This window comes from Amia ocellicauda, chromosome 10 (assembly GCF_036373705.1).
Source record: "Amia ocellicauda isolate fAmiCal2 chromosome 10, fAmiCal2.hap1, whole genome shotgun sequence".
Taxonomy (NCBI): domain Eukaryota; kingdom Metazoa; phylum Chordata; class Actinopteri; order Amiiformes; family Amiidae; genus Amia; species Amia ocellicauda.
Genome location: NC_089859.1, coordinates 24430682 through 24448676, shown reverse-complemented (window position 1 = coordinate 24448676; position 17995 = coordinate 24430682). Strand labels below are relative to the sequence as shown.

Here is a 17995-nt window from a genome sequence, read left to right as displayed (position 1 = left end):
TTATGGATGAAAACAGTGACCCTCTTAAAGCTGGATTACTGCTGAAAATGTAGTAGTCGCTTAAAATGATACATCTGGCTCTACTCTTTTATTAATGATTGTTTTTAAAGCATTTTAATTGGCTAGAACTCTTGATTTTGACTGTTGGAAAAACTGAACCTTAATGGTTACCATTCACAACATTGCCTATAGAGGGCAACCCATCACAAGAAAATCTATTTTTAAGAAAAAGGTTAGGGTTGCAGAGTCCATTCCAACATTGTGTATTGCAGTCTGATTTAAGCAGAAGTAATCTATTTTAGCTCTTGATGGCATTTATCTACATTTTTAAGTGTTTCTGTGTTAAATAAAAATCATGGAGTCTGAAATGTCATTGTTGAGGCTTCCAGATTTTAGATCTATACATTATTTCAGCTCAACTTTGCACCTCTGATGTATCAAGATAAGGGAATGTACAGTGGGGGAAAAAAGTATTTGATCCCCTGCTGATTTTGTACGTTTGCCCACTGACAAAGAAATGATCAGTCTATAATTTTAATGGTAGGTGTATTTTAACAGTGAGAGACAGAATAACAACAACAAAATCCAGAAAAATGCATTTCAAAAAAGTTATAAATTGATTTGCATGTTAATGAGGGAAATAAGTATTTGACCCCTTCGACTTAGTACTTGGTGGCAAAACCCTTGTTGGCAATCACAGAGGTCAGACGTTTCTTGTAGTTGGCCACCAGGTTTGCACACATCTCAGGAGGGATTTTGTCCCACTCCTCTTTGCAGATCCTCTCCAAGTCATTAAGGTTTCAAGGCTGACGTTTGGCAACTCGAACCTTCAGCTCCCTCCACAGATTTTCTATAGGATTAAGGTCTGGAGACTGGCTAGGCCACTCCAGGACCTTAATGTGCTTCTTCTTGAGCCACTCCTTTGTTGCCTTGGCTGTGTGTTTTGGGTCATTGTCATGCTGGAATACCCATCCACAACCCATTTTCAATGCCCTGGCTGAGGGAAGGAGGTTCTCACCCAAGATTTGACGGTACATGGCCCCGTCCATCGTCCCTTTGATGCGGTGCAGTTGTCATGTCCCCTTAGCAGAAAAACACCCCCAAAGCATAATGTTTCCACCTCCATGTTTGACGGTGGGGATGGTGTTCTTGGGGTCATTCCTCCTCCTCCAAACACGGCGAGTTGAGTTGATGCCAAAGAGCTTGATTTTGGTCTCATCTGACCACAACACTTTCACCCAGTTCTCCTCTGAATCATTCAGATGTTCATTGGCGAACTTCAGACGGGCCTGTACGTGTGCTTTCTTGAGCAGGGGGACCTTGCGGGCGCTGCAGGATTTCAGTCCTTCACGGCGTAGTGTGTTACGAATTGTTTTCTTGGTGACTATGGTCCCAGCTGCCTTGAGATCATTAACAAGATCCTCCCGTGTAGTTCTGGGCTGATTCCTCACCGTTCTCATGATCATTGAAACTCCACGAGGTGAGATCTTGCATGGAGCCCCAGACCGAGGGAGACTGACAGTTATTTTGTGTTTCTTCCATTTGTGAATAATCGCACCAACTGTTGTCACCTTTTCACCAAGCTGCTTGGCGATGGTCTTGTAACCCATTCCAGCCTTGTGTAGGTCTACAATCTTGTCCCTGACATCCTTGGACAGCTCTTTGGTCTTGGCTGTGGTGGAGAGTTTGGAATCTGATTGACTGATTGCTTCTGTGGACAGGTGTCTTATATACAGATAACGAGCTGAGATTAGGAGCACTCCCTTTAAGAGAGACACCTGGGAGCCAGAAATCTTGCTGATTGATAGGGGATCAAATACTTTTTTCCCTCACTGTAGTTCTTACTAACACACAACATCACAAACAAAATTGTTTATTTTTATTTGAGAAGAAAAAAAATGAATTCTCTCCAAGTTCTGAAAAACTTTTGATAAAACATCCTGCCACAGTCCCAGTCTTGAATTGCAAATGAAGGACATGTACTGCACAGTTACTCCAAAGCAGAAGCACTTCAGATGAAAGACCGAATAAAAACCCTTTTATACAAAACAGAAATTCAAACATCTTTTAGAACAAAAGACCATGTAGGATGTAATCAGTGTCTGACCAATTTTAGCGATGCCCATAAATGATTAGGCATTACTATTCATATTCAAGTAATGCTCCAAAAATGTTCTTCATGCATTTCAGGTTCTCAAATGGATGAATTGTCAAAACACATCTCAAGATAATCTGAAGGGATGTTGCTCTACTCTTCTCTTTATTGTAGAATATAATGATCGTTTCTTGTGTATATATAGGTATATAATTACGACATAGTTTTACATAGTGCCCAGCAATGCCCTGGCGTCGCGTCCTGGGTGTATCCCTGCCTTGCGCCCTATGCCTGCTGGGATCAGCTCCGGCTTCTCCGCGACCCTCGCCAGGATAAGCGGTTTCGAAAATAGAAGGATGGATGGATGGATGGATGTTTAACATAGTTTATTTTAACAAAGTTTATTGTATAGAGTGCATTGTATATTATTTATTGCACCTCTATTTCCTATGCTTCCCAGTACTTTACCTTTGCACAATCATTTTGTTGCACTGAATGTTTGTTGCATTTTGCAATTCTGTTTAATACTGTGCTTGCTTTTATAGTTACCTATTATAATAAGATTATTATGAATTAATATTATGATAGTATCAATTTTTTATTTTATTTATTTTTTTAAGCATTCACTAAAATCAGATCCCCAGACTTTCAGTCCTTCTCGTAATGTCTTCCATACAGTGTAGCTGTGACAAGGCCACCAGAAATGTGTTTTTTACTCATGACGTAGCTCTCCTTCTCCCAACCCACCCTGTCTGGGGAATCAAGCTGCATGCCACTGGTTAGGATACTGGGGTAAATGTAACGGGTGCTAAAGTTGCCCTCTAAATGGAAATCTATTGTGGTGATGGTTTGATCTCCAGCAGTGACCTCCCCCCCGCAACTGGCAAAGGTGTCACCAGGACATCTGACCAGAGCGCACACCTCTAGATAAAATTGTCGAGCGGCCGTGTGTAGGCCATTGAAGACTCCAAAAGCGTAGAGCTCCTCAGGGACATGGGAGCCATTGTACAACAAACGGCAGCACAATGAGCCATCGCACACGGTCAAATCTCCCTCTGCTCCTTGTACAGGAACAAAGGTGTAATTATCTGAACTCATACTGCCATGGAATGTTCCAGGGGCTGCCCCATCTGCTACAGGTTTTGATGCTGAGGGTTTTCCACAATCCTGGGACTTCATGCAGACCTCGGAGGTAGGTGGTGAACCTGTCTCAGAGTCAGTAGGGAGTGAAACATTGCTCACCAGCAGTCTGCCTTTATCCGTTTCCATGTCAAAGTGGTAAACTGAGTGTGAGGGCGTGAAAATGCCACTCCCAGTCATGCGGAGTGGAGGGTGATGCAAATTAGCTGCTAGGAGGTTAATTCCCGAACCTGTGGCAAATGCTTTCTGGAACTGATGCGCAGACAGCAGGGGGGCTTCGTTAAACCAGGCCGTGGGAAAGATCATTTGTTTTACTTGATACTTTTCTAGAAGGGTAATGACCGGTTCGTGGAAGAGAATGTCGAAACACGTGAAGAGGCCAAACCTCCCGGCGAATGGAGTGTCAAATGTGACGTACTCGCATTCTCTAGGGGTGTTAAATTCAGATTCAAAATACAGGTTTTGTTTATGATACCTGGCCACTATTGTTCCATCATCACTGAAGACGACATCCGTATTGAACTGATATCTGCCATCTGGGGGGCAGTGTGGATCTGTGCTGTCACATTCTTGGCGATCGGGCATATTTGCCACTAAATACACTGCATGCTTGTGTGCCATACAGCTCAGCCGATGAAGAACCTATGAACGATAACAAAACAAGAGTGAACTTTGAAAAATACACGTGGCAGACTAGAAATCTTATTCGTCTTGTCAAACACTATGGATAAGACCAAGTAGATTCCTAAAGCATTTTTCCAGCAAATCTAGGGGGACTCTTAAGTAGCATCCTGATATCTTTTTGTACCACTTTGTATCTTCAATGTTTTGTACTCTTATCAGGAAACAAAAACGGGGGCAAACATTAGTGTGCTGGTCAATGCTTCAGTGTGATTGTTTTATTCAACAAGACGAGTCCCTTCTGTCAATGAAGGCCAGGGACACAACCCATTTTGTAAAGTTCAACCAATTCTGTTGGCAGCATCTCGTCAACCACTGCAAACATCTGTGCCCATCATATTCGGTCCCCAAAGAGGACACTAAACGTGTGGCAACTTTGGTGAATCCAACAAAATATGAATTGCACTCCATTCTAGATATTAGTGTCAATGTTTTAACAGTGTTGTGTACCTCAGTGCCATTGAACCTCTCTGGCTGAAGACAGGGGCTCCAGCTCATTGAGGCCGGATCAGGAATCGTCTCCGAATACGAAACAATGGACTCTCTAGTGTAGTTGAAACCATGGAGTCCGTCTTCTGGAAACACTATTATCTGTGCGCCCTGACAGGAGAAAAGTACATGGCAGAAATGCTCGAAAACCTGTACAATGCACTTCGTTTTTCTTTCAATGGTGGCAGTGTGGAAGTCACCCTGGATAAGGGTGTCTGCTAAGAAATCGGGTTTACAAGATTATCACTATGATTGTGACTTTTTGACTGTGAGTGTTATAGAGTTGCAAGACACAGAGTGTGTTTAGTACGACACACCATGAAAATCAGATCTGTTTACAGTCATACAGAAAAACAAATTGACACATTAGGAGCAAAAGGAAACATATCTAGATACAAAGTATTTGAATTTAGAAGCCTTCAGAAAGCATTCAAGAAAATTAAACCTTATTATAAAACAAGCTACCAACACAGTCACAGTATAACAACCTAAACGGTCATATTCTTTATTGTATTATATTCTAACCCAGGTACATTTTTTCTGTCATAGCTGCCCACACACTGACCTGTTTTGCAGCTGCAGCCACTTGCTCTTCATATATATCCAGGTTCTCTTTCATGTGATCCAGCGCTGCCTGGCGACTGCGAGGAACCTTGGGGTCGGGGTTAAAGATGATGTTGTGCTCATAAACAGCAGCGATATAATGGGCTCCTTCGCTGGCCTGGGAGAGCCCAAAGGAGCACTGCCAGAGAGCAGCGATCTTTATCAGCACAGACAGCTGCATTGTCTTTGGCAAACCTAGAACAGAGAGGAACAGTGGAAGTGTCTAGTTATGAGCACAACCAAGTTAAACATGCAGGTAAACACCAGTCAGAGCAATGCATACAGAAAGAGACCACAGTTATTTAAAGGAGTCTGTGATGCAATATTTGTTCTTTCTACATTGAACTTTGGACTGATAGACACTACAGATAAGAAGCACTGAAGGTATTACACCTGTAGCAATGCAATACAAAGCCTGAACTGCAACAATACTCATATTTTATAGGCCTATTTGTTCATTTTCATTCTAATTCAAATTACCTTCCCTATTGTTTATTGCTTTCATACTAATTGTAAAAGATTGTGATTCCCTAAGATTGTTATTTATTTGTTTATTTCATTTTTTATTATTCTTTTGATTCAAGACAATGCTATTTAAACTGTCAGGCCATGGTTGCATAAGATTACTTCAGAAAGTCTAGTTTCTGGTCAACATTTATATTCAGACCTATATTAAGTAAGCACTGCATATATATTTCTGCATCGGGGCTTTTGCAGTACTTGATTATTATGGTGGGCAAAGGATTTCCATCCTAAAGCATGCTGGTATCTCTCATTCAAACTAACATATTGACAGATATAAATAATAATCAGTTATTGTATGTATAAAAAATGGGTAAAATGTATAAGAGTTCATACAGCTTATGAGATGCAGGAATATAATATGCTTACGGCACAAGAATACAGATCCAAACATTAAACAGCATAAAGTAGCACTGTACAGTAATGATTATGATGATTCATTCTATTAGAATCAGAAGATGTGGAAGAAGAAATTGTAATTAGTAGAAGTCCATAATATGTACAAATTAAACCGTAAGTACTGAATCACAAATATATATGTATTTTTGGTTAAACCCCACTCAGATTTTGGCAGTGCAGTTTGGTTCCACAAAAATAAAAAACAAACAAAAAAAACATGCTTCCCAAACTTGTCTACTTGCTTATGTCTATGCTGTGTATACATATGTATTCATACACACACACACACACACACACACATACAAAGAATGCAAACCTTTTAAATAATTGCCCATCGCACAGCAGCCCTGATATGGGATAATTTACTGTGTTCATCTCATTGCAATTCAAGAATGCAAGGAGAGTGGGAAGGCTATTATAATTCAAGGTATAAATGATGGCAGCACAGGAATAGGGAAAGATAGAGGAAAGCCATCGGATGCTGAGGAGCCTCTGAGTTTTACCCACAACAACAAAAACAATGTGAGCTCATCGATCTAAATGCATTTCTGAATGATTCCCAATGTGCTAGTTTTTCTTCTTTCTCTCACCCAATAATTTGCTAAGTTTATCTCTAACGAAGCTGGCATATAGCTGGATTTGAAGGGAACAAATATTTTAAGATCCTAAGATATTTAATTAATCTAGATTATACTTTGTTATTTTGTGCTGTTAATGTTGTTTTTTTTTTGTTTTGTGGAATAGGATGAAACATTCTCAATTTGCTGTAGCTGCTGTGATTACACTACTTATTGCTTGTGTCACATCTGAACCAGGCTTGAGTGAAGGAGAATGGAAATCTCTTGGCAATCCACAGGGCAGGAATTTGGTAAGCTATTTATCTGTCTTCTTGCATCTTCATCCATTCTTTCTTACAGTGATTCTTTCTTATATTTGTTTGCTGACATCAGTCATGTCCTAACTGTACCTTTAACTACACAGATCTTTTGATGTTTTTGTTTTCTTTTATGCATTTAATTACCTGCCTCCTGCGATCTTCGAATCTCAATTATGTTTATAAATCCAATTCCTGAAATGAAAAGGAGTGTAATATTTATTTAATCAAAAAGCAACTTCCTCAGATTAATATCTATTGCCAATACAGTAGTTTATTCTACATGTAGTTTCATTGAACAATGTATTTTGTCATTCTCTAAAGTACATTGTCTATTTATAAACTATTCACACATTATATAGTTAGTATTGTTTCTTGTTTGGTTAAATAAACCAACATTAATTATGACTTCATCCTTGTGCCAATTCATGAAAACATACAAAGTTTGTCCCTCGTATAGAGAAGACAACGTTTAGTGAAAATTGTTTCTATACAGTGAAGAATTCATCAGCTTGCAGATCATAACTTGGTGATTTTACATGCGGCACTTTTTTATTTTACAGTTTTTCAAAATCCTGCAGTCCTATTTCAACGGCCGGGGAATGAACCTTGTTGGCATGGGGAGAAAAGGCAAGCTGCTGGGAAACCTGGAGAGCCGAGCCAACCCCAGCTTTGACAAATACCAGCACAGTCTGCAGAACAACGACATATTTGATGCTTGAACCATTCAGCCCGCTGACCTGTACATGTGCCAATCTGCTGTGTTTAATATAGATACGTGTACAATCGCAGTCTGTCCTCTGATTTGTGAACAGAACACGTTCTTTGTTTGTCGCCGTGTCTAATATTGATTCATTTTGCATACAACAAATGTTGCAATTTGATCAAACTCAAATGTTACTATAAACGTTACGTAATGTATCCCATGCCAGATTGTGAAAGTTACTTCATCATGTGATTGACATAGCACAGCATTGCATTTATATTTACACTCCTTATAGGCTTCATATTTCCAAGAAACAAATGCACAAAAAGCATGTTGTATAATCTTAGTCTGTACAAAGCCCGGTTATAAATATTTACACCGCAATAAGACATGCATTAGTATTAGTAATTGTGAACATTGTTTTCTTACTTAAACAGCACAAACTCACACATTACTTCCCTACATCTTCTCTTCGACAGACTCCGGGCACTTTTTATTTTCTTCGACACCTGCGTACTTACGTCACACGTTCGTTCCCAGTGCAATCCTGATTGGCTTGACGTCTCTTACGTCACGCACGTACGATTGCTGATTGGTCGATACGTGCTCACGCCCTGGGTTGTTGTTGGCACTTTGCACCCTGATCTTTCAAATTCATTTCCCAGCCAGAGACGGAGAGAGATGGAGGAGATAACAGGAGCTCAGATAATTGCTGAGGCTCTCAGAGCGCAAGTAAGCATTTATGCCCTGGTTGGTTCATTACCTGCCGATTATGTCGTTTTCATTCTTTCTGTTAAAGCAGTATTGTGCAAGCTAAACTGATTATTTGAACACCACCACACACGTTATATAATATTAAACAGACATATCTGTAGGGAAACGTGTGGTTTCATCAAGGATCATGCTGACTTTTTAAACACAATTACGAATATTAGAAGTTAAAATGAAGGAACCCAAATGTGTGGAACCGAAGTGACATGGCAGGTTGCTCTGGAAGTCACAGATCTGTGTTGCACTCGGAACGAAAAAGTAGCGAGTGTCTGTTCAGCGCTTGACATCAAAGGTCTTGTACCTGAAGGGTCATTGGCACTTTGTCTATGGAAGACGGTGTCACTGTATGCAGCTTTTCCCACACGATACATTTCCTCTTTGTATTATTATTACTACTCCTATAATCACTATCACAAAACTGTCACAGCTTTTTCACTAGGCAGACGAACCTTAATACGAAACATACAGGATTAACAATGAAAAGATGTTGCCTTCCTACAATCACTGTGCAACAGCTGATATTTAATACAGTGATTGCCTCATACACAGTTGCTTGGTTGTGATTTTTTTACCTGCTGTAGGCTAATTCAAAAGCAGTTACAAATTATATGTATTAGCATTTAAGAGTTTTACAGTCCAACAGTTTATTAATATGTTATATAAGGGAGCAGTAGATGAGCTTCAGTATGTAAATAATAATGACTGTATGAAGCAATCATTTCACTGAAACTTGCAATGGGCACCTGCAATAATATGGATGCATTTGTTCTGTCCCATAAAACACTTTTTAGTTTCAGTCCCATATACTTTGTTATAATGTTATATAGCATAGGAAAAAGGATGGTAGAATTGTACCATGCTAAAATATTTGTTAAAATGATAGTGTAGTATAGTCTACCACCACTGCACTATCATCTCACACTGTCACTGATGGATATTAATACTCCTAAACGTGGTTTGACTCAAAGCCTGTCACTTTTTGCTCCCGTTTGACACTTTTTGGCTTTGATAACTAACCAGTATTTTATTTTGTATCGTCCAGGTGTCACTGTAGCCATGATCAAAAGAGTAACAAATCTAAAAAAGAAAATAAACACTATCAAGAAATCAACATAGATGCAATTTGATTAATTTGTATGTTTAAGGAAAAGCTGCATACGTTGCACAATCACATGCAAACTATAAAGTTTTAACTGATTAAAGGAGTTTTCACTGGTACATGAAAACATCCAAACATGGCACTGTGAAAATAGTATTAAAGGGAGATGTTTCATATATTTTTACAGATTCAAAGAAAATACTTTATGATGTCTTGGTCAAGGAGAAAATGTGCTGTGAATGTAAAAATGTTTAGCACCAATAAAATAACCGGACCTCTTTACACTAGTGCCCAGTTTGGTTATGAAAAGTATTCTGTTGTGTTTTTCTCTTCTGTTGTGCAGAATGTGGAATACATGTTTGGGATAGTTGGTGTCCCTGTGATAGAAGTTGCAATGGCTGCCCAAGCTGCAGGGATTAAATACATTGGGATGAGAAACGAACAAGCGGTAAATTGGATCTCTGTCTTTAAACTGTTAGACTGTTTAATCCATCAACTAAATAAACACATCATATTTTCAACTTGTAGGGGCTGCATTTATAGTTGAGTTATTATAATTATTCCATACAGTAAGAATAGAGTGTTCAATAATATTAAATGTCTAAAATAAATTTGTGTTATTGTTTTCCTACAGAATGGACATTATTAATCTGAATGCTGTCTCTTAAACGCTGTCTGTTCCCATTTAGGCCTGTTATGCTGCCTCTGCTGTGGGATATTTAACAGGAAGGTACAAATGTCTGTAGATTACTTTTAAATTGCATTTTGAGTTTGGAAACAAAGCTGTGCATAAGAATTATACAATCTATCCAGTTACAGGTTGCTTATCATTCACAGTTTAACAGAAATACGTTTCATAGAATTATCAGATAATCCATCACAGACTTCCAGAATGAGTATTTCATTCTATTCTTGTTTTTCTTTTAGACCCGGAGCTTGTCTGGTTGTTTCTGGTCCAGGACTCATCCACGCTTTAGGAGGAATGGCAAATGCTAACATGAACTGCTGGTAAGGTTTTTCTCTGTTGATAAATAGAAATATGTCTCAGTGCAATGTGTTATTGTCCTGTTTTTTTCTCCATTTACTTTAAAAGTGAAAACTACAATCTGCTAAAACTTGCAAGATTCTCTGGAGAATAAACAGGAAAAGAAACATTCCTCTATTTACTTTCATAAACCTTAGAAATCATTCTGTTTTAAAAATTGAGGTTGGGACATTTTTAGTAGTACATATAACAGTTAGGGTGTGGTTGAAATTAACCATACCTAGGTCTTCATCCCTGTAGAAATGTATATATTTTTGTAATCATGTTACCTAGAATACATTTTCACGTTTAAAATTAGTACATCACATTTGAAAGCATTCAGAGTATTCAGTTGTTCTGGAAAATTCCTTTAAGAACAGGCTTGGGGAGCATCTAAACCTACAGCATTTGCTTTGTTTTCCTGCAGGCCGGTGGTCGTTGTTGGGGGCTCCTCTGACCAAAACCAGGAAACAATGGGAGCATTTCAAGAGTTTCCACAGGTACCATAGCAACTAAAAAGGGCCTTTAGCTTCAAGTTATCTTCAAGACGAAATGCACTTCAAATTAATCATTCTATCCGAGGCCTTAGATGTTAAAATATCAGAGTTCCTGTCAACAGCGATACTGTTATTAAAGGAGATGCTCTGAGATGGATTGTATTTGATATAGTCAGATATCAGATTATATATTTTACAGTTAAGATGTTTATGTTGTTTATTTATGTTCTATTTTAATTACACAGGTAGAGGCGTGTAGACTATACAGCAAGTTCTCTGCAAGACCCAGCAGCCTAGAAGCCATTCCAGCAGTGGTTGAGAAGGTATCCAGTCTCTCTCTCTGTGTCACACATAACACCAATGAGATAAATATTGCAAAGCATTGCATACCTATTATTCAGTTTGAATCATCCAAGGATTAAAACAAATATCGTATCTGTTTTGCAGGCGGTCAGATGCAGCACATATGGCCGTCCAGGTGCCTGTTATATTGATATACCTGGAGACATGGTAAATGGCAGAGTGGAGAGGGCAAAAGTGAGGTAAGTAAATGTATTTTGTGGTTGTGAAAGCAATGTGCTGTAGTTTCTTAGATTAGTGAACATAAATACATACCTTCTTTTTTTAAACAGAATGATTTCTATGTGATTGTATGTTTAACAATCAACACAGTAACATCATTGGTCTGCAAAATCTTGCAAATGCCTCCCATTTATAAATAATTAAGTATAAGTGATAGTTTACACATTTTTTGTTTTCCATTTACTACTTCAATAATAGTAAATACCAAAACAAAACTCTTTCTTTGCCCTTTGCCTGCCTGCTGTGTCCAGAGTTGTGCCATGTTGCCTGCCACCGCCTGTGTCCCTAGCAGAGCCCCAGGCCATCTCTCAGGTCGTGGCTGTCCTACAGCAGGCCAAGAGGCCCCTCCTCATCATCGGCAAAGGTAACTTAGTGCTTAGAGCTTGTAGTGGGACAATTTACTTTTAGTATTGTCTTTATATTCTTTATATTATTAATAGTTGAATGTTGCTAATTCAGTTTTGTCTATAAAGCAATAATTAATTTGTATTTACTCTGTTCTGGGTACTCCTTTAATTATTAGTACTTAATGCATTTCTGTACTTTGGTTATTTCAGTCAACTACTGTCTTTAGAGTTATGCAATCAGCTATGGCCTTTTCGATAATGAATTCAGCCACAGCCATGTGGTCAACTATTTTGTACAACTGTATTTTAATGAGATGTAATCACTTCCAATAGTTAAGACTCTTATCTGAAAATGCAAAAGGGCTTCTCCAACTCACACTCTTAGTTATTTTCCTCACTTCATGTGAGAGGAGAGCTCAGGGTTAACCTGTATTTATTGTTTTCTGTAATAAACTTCTTCATCGGTGTATCCTGGGATTTACTTAAACCACTACAAGCTTATGAACATTACTGGAATGGGTTGATTGCCTGCTGTGGGAAATCATGATTGGCAATGTTCACTCTCTAAAAGGTGCAGAAACATGGAGTATTATATTGAGGCAGACATATCTTTGTGTCATTGTACATAATCTTATGATTTAAGTATGTTAATGTTTGCATTTGCTCTTAAGTTCACAGTGCTGCCTCATTTTGAAATGAGTTCAAATTTGAGTTTAAAACAATGGTTTGAATGAGTTTCTTCACATCTGGATCAATAACAATAGCTCCTCTTAAGACAGTTGCCATTTTATTTCCCTACAAATGTGATAATGGGATCATAACATGTTGGTAACTGATGGAAGCGGGGAGTGAGGGATTGTAACTAAAGACTTACAGGAAATAATTAATCTGGCTATAGAATTATACAATTTTAATCTTATTTAAATGCTGTTTTGAAGGTGCTGCCTATGCCCATGCTGAAAGTAACATCCAGAACCTGTTGGATCTTACTGGGTTTCCATTTTTGCCCACCCCAATGGGCAAAGGAGTGGTGCCAGACAGCCATCCAAACTGTGTGGCAGCTGCAAGATCCAGGTCAGCTCCATGAGTTTCATACTGATCACCTGTAGTTTAGAGGTAGCTATGTATTATTTTAAGGACAATTCCAATATAACTGTCTTCTTAGACAAAATATTTGATCGCTCACAACTTCGATTAACAAACAGATGTGCCGTTCCTCTCTCCACTCAGGGCTCTTCAGCAGGCTGATGTGATCTTGCTTCTAGGCGCCAGACTGAACTGGATGCTGCACTTCGGTGTTCCTCCACGCTTTCACCCTAATGTGAAATTCATTCAGGTCACACTGAAACTCATCTTCCCTCCCTTTCCCTTCCCTCTCGAAAAAAACACGTTTGATGAATTTGCTAAGTGTGTATCCTTTTACGGAAATCAATACAGTGTTTTATGTTTAGGATTAGTTTATTTCGTGTTGGCACATTTTTGGAATATAACAAATTAAGAAAGCATAAGAAAAGACTAGCCTCTCAGTCTGTTGGGGTGTGTTTACTCAGTGTAGTCCCTCTCTATTGCCAAGCCATCTATTATAGTATGTTTTCATGTAGAAATCCATGTAAGTGTGCATTATATAAATAGAGGAATTGAAACGGTGTCCAGAGTGAACAGCTGACTCTGAGGAAGAAGCTTTGATTATCATTAGTTGATCCACATGGGCCATTTTGAAGCCTTTGATCTGAGTGTCTGAAATGTTTCTTGTGAACCTGCGAATCTGTGTCATTGACTGGAGTGCTGCTTCTCTCTGGATCCAGGTGGATCTGTGTGCCGAGGAGCTGGGCAACAACGTCCGGCCGGCTGTGGCTCTGCTAGGGGACGTCAATTCGGTTGTTGAACAGGTGTGGGAATTGACTGATTTTCTTTTTACATGAAGCACCAGTTTGGTTAAGGATTCCTGAATATGTTTGCTAATAAATACATAATAATAATAATAATAATAATCATAATAATCATAATTATGTTAGTAAAAAAATGCAGTAGCTTTTCTCTGTCATCTTTTAGCTTTTGTCAGCGCTCAAGCAGAACATGTGGAAATACCCATCAGATACAGAGTGGTGGAGCATGCTCAAGGAAAAGATCCAAAGCAATGAACAAACAACCAAGGTATATAACTCGCTTTAAACATTGTCTCGAGTTACAGAGTGAGCAAAACCCAACACCTGTAACACCTCTAACACTGAACATGAAGAGGCATTGCTGTGTTTGCATGTGAGAATGCCCTGCATGGATTCACACGTCTTTGTTTGTTTTCTCAATGAAATGCAGAAAAATACAATTATTTAGTGCTGTTTGTTTTCTCCAAAATGATGATCTCTTTGTGACAGCTTTTTAAGATAATCAGAACCATGATTTATCATTTTAGGAGCTGGCTTTGCAGTCGTCGGTTCCCATGAACTACTATACTGTGTTTCACCACGTCCGAGAGCTGCTGCCAAAGGACTGTGTCATAGTCAGTGAGGGAGCAAACACCATGGACATAGGACGCACCATGCTTCACAACTACCTCCCACGTCACAGGCAAGATCGCCTGGGTGTCAGTCTCACTCATGATATAGTCTAGATTTTGACCAGCAGCATCTGGACGTAACACTGAAGTGTCCCAAGTAATATGACAGGAAGTATGTAATGTGACACAACCTCATACAAAAAGATGTTTACTAACACTAGAACACAAACTTCAGGATAGGGAGTTGTTGTTGCTCCTCACTTTGGACCGCACATTGTCTTGATTGAACCCTTGCTTTTCCAGGCTGGACGCTGGCACGTTCGGGACAATGGGAGTGGGCCTTGGATTCGCTATTGCTGCTGCAGTTGTTGCCCGAGAGGAAGACCCTGCAAAGCGTGTGGTGTGTGTGGAGGGCGACAGCGCATTTGGTTTCTCTGGGATGGAAGTGGAAACAATATGCAGGTCAGGCCTTGCCCAGTTCAGAGAGCGCCTTTTCATTCTACCGTGACTTCTCGATATATAGCGTAGGGTGTCAGTGTACAAATCTTTTTCTTTACATCTGCTACTCAGATAAGTGAAGGCGTTAAAAGGTATACGTGCATAATACACTTCACGTGCTAAGTTAGACATATGATAGGATTTTTTAAAGCCATATGATGTAATTTGATCACAAATCTGCCCAATTTCACTGTTCATCTTGACAACAGGAAATGGTAGAAGTTGTACAGTGACCTCTAGTGGGCGTGGTGTATAGGATTTAACAAGCTCACAGATTTATACAATCTCATTTCACTGTTCAGATACACACACCTGGCCACACTTAAGTTGTGCTCCAATAGCAGAGCAGAGTCAGTTAGTGGTCAAATTCAGCTTTTTCTGCTATTTGTAAGATGCTCAGAATATTCTATATAAAAAAATCCTTAAAATGATGTTTTATTGATTTCGCACAATCTCATTTTGGACAACAGGTACAATTTACCAATAATCATCATTGTTGTCAACAACAACGGGATATACAGTGGACTTGATAAAGACACATGGAAGGAAATGGAAAAAATTGGAGATCTAACCAGTGTGTGAGTATTGGTTGCTTAAGTATGCAAACCGGCACTATAATATAAACATTTTTGCATGCAGTGTTTGCTGCACCCAGAGAAAATACAGAGAAAATAAACTGAAGTGGTACAACACAGAGCAGGATTCCAAGATGAGAGAAGACAAGATGAGAAACCTGGACTCATGTGTAGTGCCTTACCGTACGAAGACACAGTTGAACGGAAAAAAAAGCTCCAGTGCCAGTTTTAAATGCATATGTATTTCCTCCTCCCTCTGCATGTTTGCATTGCATTCTGGGCTTGTGTTAGAAGCCTGGTGACTGAAACTGTGGCCCTTTTTGGTCCTCAACAGTAAGTGTTCCCTGGTAGGCAGCATCTGTTGAACAAAGCAGCTGAGTCTCTGTGGAGAAATTGACACAGCGCACTCCATGTTGCAGTGCCCCCCCCGTGTCCCTTCTGCCCGAGGCCCGGTACGAGCAGGTCATGGCAGCGTTTGGGGGGAGAGGATTCTTTGTCCAGACACCTGCTGAGCTGCAGGAGGCCCTCAGGAAGTGCCTGGCAGACCCGGAGAAACCCTGTCTTATCAATGTCATGATTGACCCGGCGTCAGACCGGAAACAGCAAGTAAGCCACCATATTCTCAAACTGGACTCGTTCTTGAAATGTGTGTACTTTGTGACAATCGCCCTGGATAAGAGAGATATTATTATTATTAACAATAAAAATATGCCTATAATGTCTATTTTTTTATTTTTAATACAAAATAGCTATGTCAGGTTTTAGCATAGACCAAATTAATTGAAACAAGACTTGTGAATCAAGGGTTAAATGGCACTAGATAATTCATCATTACAGAAATCAAGCTTCCTGAGGGAAGAGCCAGACAAATGATATCGTCTGAAGGAGGTTCTAGAGTAACTCAATTATGTTTATTAAGTGAGGTTTCGTTTTATCTTGGCTTTTCATCATTTTTGTGGTCGATCTGTCCGCTCCTGCTTTGATACCCTTCTATTCCAATCACTCGCAGTCTTAAATGGCATATTTTCCTATGAAAATCCCATCTTCCACTGATTCACTGTATCACACTTATCATAAGTTTATGAACCCCTGTCTGACATTGATTTAACCTCTCACTGTGTGTAATATTGTGAAAGTGAGCGTTGTTTGTTTTGTTGAATGTCACTATGCAACCCTGTGCAGACATGCTTCAGGGTAGTGTGTCAGGGTCACAGCAGAACACGAGCGCACTTCTCTGTTGCCCCCTAGAAGGGATACCTTTACCAGTACAGTACAGCAGGGTCCCCCAGTCCCAGCAGTGCACACGGGTCTAGGAGTGCTGTCTAACAACTTAAATGGCACTGGCGCTCACACTGGCAATGTATTGTTAACAGTGGCGATATATTCCAGTATTTGGAGTAACATCCACTTCACCTGCACAAGAACAGATGTTCCAGAGTGCGGTGAAATCAAGAAATAAAGAAATGTGTTATTAGGGTTTGCCAGCTCTCCGGGTTCTGCAGTCTTCAGTCATTTGAGGTTTATAGCGGAGAGATCCTTAGAGTCATGGGTGTGAGTATCTGCTCTTTTCTGTCTTAACTCAGTCCAGTAAATAACTGGAATATTTACTATGACTGACAAGAGTGACTGTATCCATCTCCCTTTGAAATTACATTCTTGGTGAATAAGAGTAGTTTAATAAAGAAATAAATGAAGTGGTGTATGTACAAATGAAGGGTGTCAATAATTTTGTCTGCAACTGGATATTAATGTTTATTAATATTTGATTTGGCCAATCTATAGTGGTGTTATAACAGCTATTTTATTTATTTTACTGGTTTGTGTGTTTGCTTATTAAAGATTATATGATTATTTTGTGTGTTTCAGGACTTTCCCTGGCTGACCCGCTCTAATCTGTGAGGCGTTGAGAAGAGCTTTCACAGACCTTGTCAAGTCAGAACAAATGATGGTCACAGATCAAACCATTAAAATTGTATCATATGTAAATGAAAACATTAAAAAATGTATAATTACAAGTTTAGTAAAAAAATGTGTGTGTATGTATGTGTATATAGATTTGGGGAGACCTTCATCCACCAGTGATATACAGTACTGTGCAAAAGTTTTAGGCAGGTGTGAAAAAATGCTATAAAGTAAGAATGCTTTCAAAAACAGACATGTTAATAGATTATATTTATCAATTAACTAAATGCAAAGTGAGTGAACAGAAGAGAAATCTATATCAATCTACATCCATATTTGGTGTGACCACCCTTTGCCTTCAAAACAGCATCAATTCTTCTAGGTTCACTTGTCAGGGATTTTGTAGGCATTTAGTCAGGTGTATGATTAAACAATTATACCAAACAGGTGTTAATGTTCATCAATTCAATATGTAGGTTGAAACACATTCATTAACTGAAACAGAAACAGCTGAGTAGGAGGAATAAAGGCCAAGCGACTCAACTATGCACGAAAACACAGGAACTGGGGTGCAGAAAAATGGCAGCAGCAGAAGGCAGTTTGTTTGCCGAATGATTGTCTGCAGGCAACAGTGAAGCATGGTGGAGGTTCCTTGCAAGTTTGGGGCTGCATTTCTGCAAATGGAGTTGGGGAT

At 39.3% G+C, this 17995-nt stretch overlaps 2 protein-coding genes across 6 annotated transcripts; one reads left to right on the top strand and one right to left on the bottom strand.

The window, feature by feature from the left end:
- Positions 1–1864: 1864 nt before the first annotated feature.
- LOC136760330 (biotinidase) lies at positions 1865–8019 on the bottom strand. 4 transcript variants are annotated; one of them, XM_066715676.1, is made up of 5 exons: positions 7958–8019; positions 6951–6998; positions 4971–5203; positions 4367–4516; positions 1865–3877 (listed from the first exon to the last, which is right to left on the bottom strand). In XM_066715676.1, exons 3-5 carry the CDS (start codon positions 5187–5189, stop codon positions 2744–2746), a joined length of 1503 nt encoding a protein of 500 aa, XP_066571773.1. In that variant the 5' UTR covers positions 5190–5203; positions 6951–6998; positions 7958–8019; the 3' UTR covers positions 1865–2743. The 4 variants fall into 4 exon arrangements, with proteins under 4 accessions (XP_066571773.1, XP_066571772.1, XP_066571774.1 ...); XM_066715675.1 differs by having other exon boundaries at positions 7939–8007; XM_066715677.1 differs by lacking the exon at positions 6951–6998 and having other exon boundaries at positions 7939–8016.
- A 134-nt stretch (positions 8020–8153) lies between these two features.
- hacl1 (2-hydroxyacyl-CoA lyase 1) lies at positions 8154–17428 on the top strand. Of its 2 annotated transcripts, XM_066715672.1 has the most exons (17): positions 8154–8241; positions 9723–9827; positions 10069–10109; positions 10307–10387; positions 10831–10903; positions 11146–11223; positions 11348–11442; positions 11734–11846; positions 12768–12903; positions 13060–13165; positions 13635–13718; positions 13882–13983; positions 14243–14397; positions 14630–14788; positions 15295–15402; positions 15819–16005; positions 17266–17428. In XM_066715672.1, exons 1-17 carry the CDS (start codon positions 8191–8193, stop codon positions 17296–17298), a joined length of 1707 nt encoding a protein of 568 aa, XP_066571769.1. In that variant the 5' UTR covers positions 8154–8190; the 3' UTR covers positions 17299–17428. The 2 variants fall into 2 exon arrangements, with proteins under 2 accessions (XP_066571769.1, XP_066571770.1); XM_066715673.1 differs by lacking the exons at positions 15819–16005; positions 17266–17428 and adding an exon at positions 15734–15818.
- The last annotated feature ends 567 nt before the right edge of the window (positions 17429–17995 follow it).